This window comes from Vicugna pacos, chromosome X (assembly GCF_048564905.1).
Source record: "Vicugna pacos chromosome X, VicPac4, whole genome shotgun sequence".
NCBI lineage: Eukaryota > Metazoa > Chordata > Mammalia > Artiodactyla > Camelidae > Vicugna > Vicugna pacos.
Genome location: NC_133023.1, coordinates 18,387,564 through 18,396,793, shown reverse-complemented (window position 1 = coordinate 18,396,793; position 9,230 = coordinate 18,387,564). Strand labels below are relative to the sequence as shown.

At 42.9% G+C, this 9,230-nt stretch overlaps 1 protein-coding gene and 1 non-coding gene across 3 annotated transcripts in view; both read left to right on the top strand.

The window, feature by feature from the left end:
* Positions 1-346: 346 nt before the first annotated feature.
* The window catches only part of PCYT1B (phosphate cytidylyltransferase 1B, choline), a 105,402-nt gene continuing 96,518 nt past the window's right edge, over positions 347-9,230 (top strand). The window contains exon 1 of one of the 2 annotated variants that reach the window (XM_031673312.2): positions 347-694. In XM_031673312.2, the coding sequence (XP_031529172.1) occupies positions 578-694 (117 nt within the window). In that variant the 5' untranslated portion in view covers positions 347-577. The remainder of the gene's footprint in view (positions 695-9,230) is intronic. The other variant, XM_072956432.1, reaches the window with a different exon arrangement.
* Positions 5,250-5,321, top strand: TRNAT-GGU (transfer RNA threonine (anticodon GGU)). Its single transcript has one exon. It is a non-coding gene; the product is annotated as a tRNA-Thr (tRNA).

Sequence of the window (9,230 nt, the reverse complement as noted above, 5' to 3'; positions counted from 1 at the left end):
AAAATTCTGACTTCAGCACATCAAACAGTCATGTCAGGGACAAGGTCCTTCTTTTAGTGGAGGTCTGCTATGTTCTGTCTCGAGGCGTCCTGGGCCGCTGAGGATGCGGTTTTTTCTTATCTGGGTAGTGCAGCCGGGGACCCTTGCCCAGAACCGACCCAGACCTTTGCAATTGAATTAAACAAGAAACAAAAGCAGCAAGTTCGGGCCCCGTGGGCACGGCCGGCCGGCCAGCCAATGGGGCCCGGCCGCTCCCCGGCGGAGTGGTACTATGATGACAGTAGCCAACCAGAGTGCTCCATGCAAATGAAGTACTGTATCCCGAACCCGCCGCTCCAGTGCCGTCTGGTTGTTATAGTGATAAACTGAGGCCTTGCCTCTTGGCTTCCCGGAGGAGGAAAGGGGCGGGCGGGGGGGTGGGGTGTGGGATAACCTCTTCAGTTCCCCCTGGGAAGACAGAAAGAAGGGACGAAGAAGGGGGATGGGTGGGGGAGAGAAAAATACGTGACAAAGAAAACATTCTCTGCCTGGGAGGAGACTCACAGAGGGTGTAGAGCTGAGGGAGCATTCACTGGCCATGCCAGTACTTACCACTGATGCTGAGTCAGAAACAGGTATCCCAAAATCCCTTTCCAATGAGCCTCCCTCAGAAACCATGGAGGAAATAGAGCACACATGCCCACAGCCTCGACTGGTAAGTAAAGACAAAGGATGCAAATGTATGCGTGGCTATGGCACAAAAGAGTTCCTTATGCGCCCGCAGCCAGCGAGGAAAACGATGCTTGGAGGATTTTCATGTAAATGAGAATGGAGCTACCGCCTAATCCTTCTCAGCTGTTTATACTTAGCTTCTATACCGGGCGCTGCTCTCAGCTTACAAAGCATTATTGTATTGGCTGGGTAGGAAACGGGCTGCTTGGGCTATGCTGTGTTTTTGTGCCTTGGGAGGAGGGGATGGTCTTTTTTCTTTTAGGTGTATTCTCATCTAAAGGTAAAGGTCCTACAGTACAATTTAAAAATGGTATTCTTTTCACAAAGCTGGGGACGAGTCCGTTGTTAAGTTCTCAATTTCTAGCTCAGGAATGATTCGATCTTCAACTAATTTTGGTGCCTAATGCCAGTTCTGGAAAAATGAAGACGACATGGAAGCAAAACTTCCCCATTCGTTTGAAAATTTCAAAATAATAAGCTAAAGGGTCCCTCAGTGATGTATTGAGAAATAACGTGCATCTTAAATGAATTGAAAACATTTCCGGAGCGTGCTTTGAGGGTTTCTCTTCAGGTAGTGGGAAGCTACATTTACTTAGAAAGGGGCTGCATGCCTTTAATAATGAAAGTGTGGAAACGGGGCACTCAGAGCGTCCTTCCATCTCTGTAACTGGTATCCTAAATTTAATCAGCTTCTCTGCCACTGGTCATAATTCCTTAAGTAAATGTGGAAGGTGGTTCTCAACCACCTCAGCATGTATTGTCAAGGAATCAAAAACACCACATGGGTGGTGGGTTTTCCCTGGCCTGAAGTCTTACGGAACTTGGGGGAGACCTCTCTTTGAACCCTCCAATCCAAGTGACCTACTAGTTAGAGCTATCCTCTCTCTGGTGATTTTCCCCAAGTTAAAGGTGCAATATTCTGATTGGCTGTAGCGTTTGACCCTGGGAAGAGGTTTTTTTAAAAAGAATTTTGTTATGTAGCATTTTCTGCGAACTCCCAAAATGAGGGCTCACAGATTCCAAGGCCCGTCCATCATGTAACTGTTACTTCTTTGTGAGGGTTAATAAGAGTTCAAAGACTGACTTTTGGGACAATTTTCTAAAACATAAAAACAAAGGAAGTTACATTAGAGCATTGTGGGCTTTTGTTCACTGTGTTTCTATTTTTTAAGATATATTTTCTTAGGGCAGTGTGATAGTAACTGCTCCCCAGTGCTTAAGCCACTTGCTGAATAACATACACAATGTAGGACCTGTGCTCTCAGGGGACCCAAAGCATCCCGCTAAGTTTGTTACCAAGGGATTTCTTTGAGCCACTAACAACTCTTGGTTTAGCACTGCAAACAACAGCAACAACCAAAATCAAAAAACTGACCATTGAAAGCTTGTTGCAAGTCACCCAAAATAGATTTTTAAAAGTTAAACTCAGTGTTTACTTTAAAATTTGCATCACACACCTTCTTGACAACTAAAGGGCAGCGGAGGGAGGGGGTCATCCAGTTCCAGTTTGTATCATTTTGGCCTTTCGCGCCCACTTCTTTTCCTTCCCTTTTGCCTTTTAGCGATTGTGCTCCTTGATTGCTTCTGCCTGAGAGGATGGGCAGAGGACATCAAGGGAAGGAAGTTCAAGTGCTTTCCACTTTGACTTGTGACAGCTCATCCTGGAGGTTGACTCACAAGAGCCATGCAAAGCTGGCAATGTTACACCTCCATCTCCCCACCATTTTAGAAATGAAACTGAGGTTCAGAGAGCGTAAGCGACTTCCCCAAAGTCACACTGCTTCCAGGGGCTGCAGAGCTGGGATTTGAACCCAGAGCTCTTCACCCAAAAAGTGGAAGCTCTTTTCTCTACAACACACCTTTAAGTGACATACATTCTTTTCCCATCTTTTTGGCAGTTGTGGTTTAAAGTGTGTGTGTGTGTGTGTGTGTGTGTGTGAAGAATGTACAGAAGTTGAACTGTTAAAGTGATTGATCTACCTTTGATAAAAATTTTCCATGTTATCCGTCATTATTATCTTCTACTGATAATTGGCTCTGTTTAAACATGGACTGCACCCAATTTATAGACCACCACTAAGTTTTTTAAAGCATTTTTCCTCTTATCAAAGTCTGATCATTGTAGGGGTATATTCTAAATTTAGGTTTATGCTCCAGAGCCCAACTTTCCTTTGCTACTGATTTTACTTTAATAATTAAGGCACCTGTTAACCACTTAATAACAGTTTGTCGTTGGAGAGTGGCAAGTGGAAATCTTAAATTCGCGTTTCTTTTGATGTGTTTTAGTCATTTCTGTTGATCTTTAGCTTTGCTGATATCTTCCTATTTCAAATAATACAAATTCTGTGTTTCTCCCAGTACCCAAAACATATCACCCCAAACTACTCATGGGTCACCGTTGCTACAAGCGTCAGCACATTGAGGCAGTTGAGTTGCTTAGCTAACTTTAAGTGCATGAAAGACTTGAGAGATTCCCCTTCAGAGGACAGGCTCCTTCTCCCACCTGTTACCAATTCAATAAAGTTTAGAGGAAACAGGACTCAATAACAAAACATTATCTTAAAAAAAATAAAGTAGTTAGCAGAATGGTTCTCACTGGATTAGCTGAGGCACACACTGATTCCCCAAACTCACTCGAACTGGACCTAGAGATGCGGGAAAGGAAGTTTCTGGGTAAAGGACCATAGAGGTTTACTGCAAGTTCTGGAATGTGAGCTTATGTTCTGAATGTCATTCTCTGTAAATACAAATTTTATTTAAATCAGCAATTATGTAAAATGCCCTTTTTGTAATGAACTGTACTCTGGGTTTAACATGGCCCTTGAGAAGGTGTGGACAAGTGTTGCTGTCTAAATGTGTTTGTCTATATATTACTTATAGTGAAGGTTGTTTATGGTGATCTGGGTTAGCTCTGCCTACCCAGATTGACTGCCTACTTCATGCTGAGCTCTGAGCGCTGCGGTACTTTGTGATCTAGAGATTCTAGAAGAGACCAACCCTCAAAGAGATGGCTTTCATACAGGTTGATAAAGGCACAGTGTGCAAAGCAGGTGTTACCAGGTACAGTGGGGACAGAAAGGAGAAAGGGGTGAACTCTTGGGAGCGAGTCTATGTTTGCCAAGGGGATGTTGAGTAGAAACCTGTCTTGTCCTCACTTTATCTCTGGTCTCTAACACAAAGCCTGGCATAGCCCTTGAAGGGAAAGGACATGGGAAGCTTGCATACCTGAACACAGGACTTTAAAGCAGTCTATGCTTTACATCCTTGTAAGGATATTGAGGGTACAATGGAATCATTCAAGGGGGAGTTTTTCTGAAAGGTATACCTGTAGGTTTTCCACCTGCCTTTTTTTTCCCATTGGAAGAAAATGTAAGAAAGAGGAGTAAATAGAATTAAATAACACTGATAAAGAAATTAGAGAAGAAATTGCAGAAAATTAGCTAGGTTTTATGACAGAGCTTATGTCTTAGGAATGTAATCTTCCTTTGTTACCTTTACTTCTTTACCATGGTGTTTGGGTTTGAGATGTTTCTGAGAATTCATCTTTCAGTTATTACAGTGTTTATTCTTGATCCTTGACTTGTTTTTCGTCCTTTGCTGTTTTCTTGTTTGAACATGATGCTAGGTGACTCATAAAATTGACTGTCAAAAAAGGGAAACTGAATGGCCTTGGGTGATATGGTGTAACAGCCCTCTTTGGAGACCCAACTCTTGAGGGATGCAGACTCCTTGTGGGCAAGGATGTGCCCTCATAAATCCTCAACTCTTAGATGATGCCTAGGCAGACCCTCTGGGCCCAGTAGATACTCCATAAAACCCTTTCTAACAAGGCCCAGCCACCTGGAAAGCTGTCTGCTTAAGTATTTGGTTCATGACCTTGGTCAGGTTCTTCTAGGAGTGCATTCTGCTGTCAGAAGGAAGTTGTAATTCTAGCCCGCAATAGTCACCTCCATGAAGATGGAGGTACCACAGATCAACTGAGAAGGCCTTGGAAACAAAAAAAAAGGCTGGTTCAATATGCCTCGTTTGCAGGAGTTCATTTTGGGCTTCACTTCAGAGTGGAGCAGTGCCAAGAGACTGCTGTCTTGCAGAAGGTGCATTATGTCAGTTGGGAGGTAGGGCGCTCATCTGCTAGTGCTTGAAAAGATGACCAGATTTCCGGAGACCTCATTGGCTTTCTTTACTAGCATCACATGTAGTTAGCTACTCACACAACATACGTTTTAAAAGCAAGATACTTACTGTGCTATGTTAGTGGAAATAAACAAACATGAGCTTCCCTGGGCATTTACTGTGGTCAACTGGAATTCTGCCCAAGGTTATTATTAGACATTTTCCCGCTGGTCTTGTTCCAAATGCAACATCCATTTCTTGCAGATTGAAAATAGTCAGGCATATTGAACGTGGGATCGATGAACTCGTTTCTTCCATTCTTTTAAGTTTATTTTTTCACTATTCCTTGAACCCCCATTTACCTAATGCTAAACTTTTTATGGAAGAAATTAATATAAATCAAATATAAGAAGATGGAAGGGGTAAGGGGTATAGCTCAGTGATAGAGTGCGTGCTTGGTATGCACGAGGTCCTGAGTTCAATCCCCAGTACCTCCACTAAGAAACTAACAAAAACGAACAAAGCCTCTTTGCTGTTCTTTGTTTTATTTTGGTATTTGAGTGTACAGAAATGAAAAGGGTGAATGGGTCCTCATTCAGGCATTGAGGGGGATTTAAAGTATTCAGTGATGCTGGGCTTTAGAAGGTAACTGACAGAAAACTTAGTCCCTGGCCAACATTATCCACAGTTAGCCAGCTGGTTAGCATGTACAGCATGCACAGCAATGCACCAGGTGCTGTGGAGAGAAATAAAAGAAGGAATTCAAAGCCCCTGCCCTTGAAGATCATTTTCATTTAGCAGGAGGCAGTAGTTTGGTTAGTGGAAGCATGCCAGGATACTGAAATCCCTTAAGAGAGCTGTTTTGCAAGTTTGACTTTAATATATTATACTTTCTACTGCTTTTAAGCTATATTTTATCCATTGAGCACAAGTACATCCCAGCAGGGAGGACTCCATTATCCTGATCCCCAAGTTAAGACAAGTCCCTGCATTTGAAGAAAAGATGCAACTTATCCCAAAACATTTTTGGACATGGAAAGGATCAGTTTTTGAGGGGATCTTAAGCCCCTACTGTGAGTGGCACACTCCAGCCTCTAGAATAGCACTGTCCAGTGGAAATACAGTGTAATTTAAATTTTCCAGTAGCCACAGTTTAAAAACTTTTCTTTTTAAGAGTGAAATTAATTTTAACACATTTAAGTTAATCTAATATATCTAAAATATTATCATTTCAAATGTAATCAATATAAAAATGATTAATGAGGTATTTTATATTCTTTTCTTCCTACCAAGTCTGAAATCCAGTGTGTATATTACACTTGCAACACATGTCAGTTCAGATTAGTCAGTTTCAAGTGCTCAGTAACCACATGTGGCTTTAGAGGGAGCTTAGACACCTGCCCAGCCTGAGCTCTGAGAAGCCACAATGATAAATCCATTTCATGTTGCGTAGCACGCACATGCATATATTTACTCATAACTAAAAAAAAAAAAACCTTCCTTCATATTTTGCACTCGTATATTCTATGCTCTCCTATTCTGTTTTACTTAGGCGGCTGTTGCAGTAATCTACATGAGAATTAGTAAGTTTGAAGTTAGGGATGGAATAGTCGAGAAGGAGAGAACTGAATGCATATAGGAGACATTAAGGAGCTAAATGCCCCAGGATTTGTAACTGAGTCTGAGGGCGGAGCAGTATCAGGAAGACTTGAGTTTTCTGGCTCCAGTGTGTACCTTCACTGAGATGGGGGGACCAGGGAATAGCAGTTTGTGAGAATTAATGTTGGGGATACCATGGAGACTTCTATTTGACAGTGTCTATTATTTTTTATATGTTTGTTTTATGAGGAGGAGGTAATTAGGTTTATTTATTTATTTATATTTGGAGGAGGTACTGGGTATTGATCCCAGGACCTCATGCATGCTAAGCATGCACCTTACCACTTGAGCTGTACCCTCCCCCTGAAGGTGTCTAGTTCATGTTTGGTTTGGGAACTCAGAAGAGAGTTCTGAGCTCGAGCTGGAGATCTGGGAGACATCAGCATGGAAGAGATGGAAGTGAAATTGAGGTAGTGAAATTGATGGGAGCGAAACTGAGTCAGACAGTTTCTGGACTGATGAAAGAAATGGATGGAAATGGTTAACTAGCAGGAGTGCCTCAGGATAATCCTACTACAGGGTAATTCCAGAACATAACTGACCCTGAGCCATCCTATCAGGTTCTTAGAAGGAGTAAAATAGAAGAGCTGTAATTAAAGCTATTAGAAGGCTCCTTATATCTGCCTGTCTCTACGTGAAATCTGGTTAAATTAATCTACTCTATCCCGGAATCTTCCTAGGTTGGAGCCCTGAGGAACACCATTTAAAGGGCCAATAGAGGAAGGATCATGAAAAGCCGACAGATATGTTAAATTTCTGGGAGATCGGGGGTGCCAAGGGCAGTGTCTAAGTTCTGTGGAGGGAACATCCAGTAGAACCCAGGGCAGCAGAGAGATCACATGAGATAATAAGGGAAAGTCTCCTTTGGATTTAGAAAGAAGAGATCAGTGGTGATGTTTCTGTGAAGTGGTGGGAGCAGAGGCCAGATGGCAGTAGGCAGTAGGCCTTTGGGAGGCGGGGAAGTAGGTTTGACTGGGAGGAGAAGCATATAGAATGCTTAAGACCCAAAGGTGGATAAATCAGGGTTTAAGATAGAGGCTAGCTTTTCTCTCTTCCTTCTTTCCTTCCATCCATCCAAAATAAGGCTTCTGGTTGGCTCATTCTTTTAAGATGGTAGCAAATTGTACCTCAATACAAATGAGAAAGAGCCAGTGGGAGGAGGTGAAAGTGATGGGGAAATTGATGAAGGGAATGACTCTTAGACCGGAGAGGTTGGTCTCCAGTGCACAAGTGCAAGAATTGGCTTCAGGTAGGTAAAGAGACCCCTCTCCCACTGTGGAGGTGAGGAAGCTGCTCAGAATGTTGTGGATTAAGAGTAAGTTATAAGGGGAGGCTATGGAAAGTTGAAAGTCCCCCAGGGTATTTCCTCTCCGCAGGCCTCTAGGCGGGGGTGGGGGTGGTAGGGGCAGGTGGAAAGACTGAGTGATTCCTGATGAGATGTGGTATTGATGAGAGGAAATGGATCTGTTCCCTTAAGCCTCTGGGGCTCCACGCCAACCCCACAAATCAAGGCAGATCTAGACCTGTAGCTCCAGGGGAAACTGGACTGGTGCACAGTGAAAGGGCTGGGGGCTGGCAAGACACGTATGCTGCAGCTTAGTCTCTGCTTGCAGGAGCCCACAATCTCAGTCCCACATCAGTTTGTTTTGCCATTCAATTAATTATTGTGTCGTCTTAAGCAAACCACTTCTCCTCTGTGGACCTCAGTTCTATCACCCACTATGAGTTTGATGGATGATCTTTTCTGGTTCCAAGACTGTGATTCTAGCTTCCATAGCCGTGAAACATGGTTCACCAGTGTGCTCTCTTTGACCTGATGCTCCTATCCAAAATCAGGGCTACCTTATTCTTCACCTCCTTTTGGTTTTCTCCATTTAGAGTAAAAATAGGTTGAATGATCTTATGGTAAGACACATTGGCTAAACATGCATAACAAACATTCAGAAAATACTTTGGAACTTTATATTAATGTCGTACAAACCACTTTTGTTGACTTCAGCTTTATTCTTCAGATGCTTTTTCAGAAATGCTGAATGTATTTGAAATCATATGTTGAATGTTCTAATCATTGTTAAAAGAAACCTGTGTTGAACCTCTTCAATGTGAACAGTAGCCTCCTAATTGATCTATTTCATAATGCTGAAGTTCAAAATACTGACTTTTCTTGGAGGCATAGCAGTATGGCGTTGAACTCCAGGGCCCTTTCTCTAAACGCTGCTGCCCATCTAAGAATGCTATTGGGGGTTCAAGTCCAACAGTGGGTCAGACCATAGTCCTGCAACTCTTGCATCTTTCACTGGTGCCTATGTGAAGCTTCCCAGTGCCCTTTAGTGAACTAAATGTAGAAAGATTTATTCCATCTGATCACTGGAATCAGGCTGAAAAGGAGAAAGCAAGGAAGAGAGGAACAAACTAAGTCATTGCAAGCTAGGCCTATTTTCTTCCAATAATCTCCCAGGTTACAGCCTCTGCCTTGCTAGGATCTGATTACCCGTTGCTGGCCTCAGACCATAGCATTATTGTTTTAACATTCCTACCTTCCTCTTTATCCCAGCATGAATCAGGTTGTATGGGAGGCTGGGGAAGCTGACCCTGTTTGGGGATAAAGAGACAGCTTAGCACTCAACAATCCTGAAGGCACACTTGATAACACAGTTATTAGAAAATCAAGCAGCAAGCCCTAGTAGTGTGCGCCTGTGTAATAATGTGCCGGGCCACACGGGGCCAGCGCATTGAGCGGGATTCAT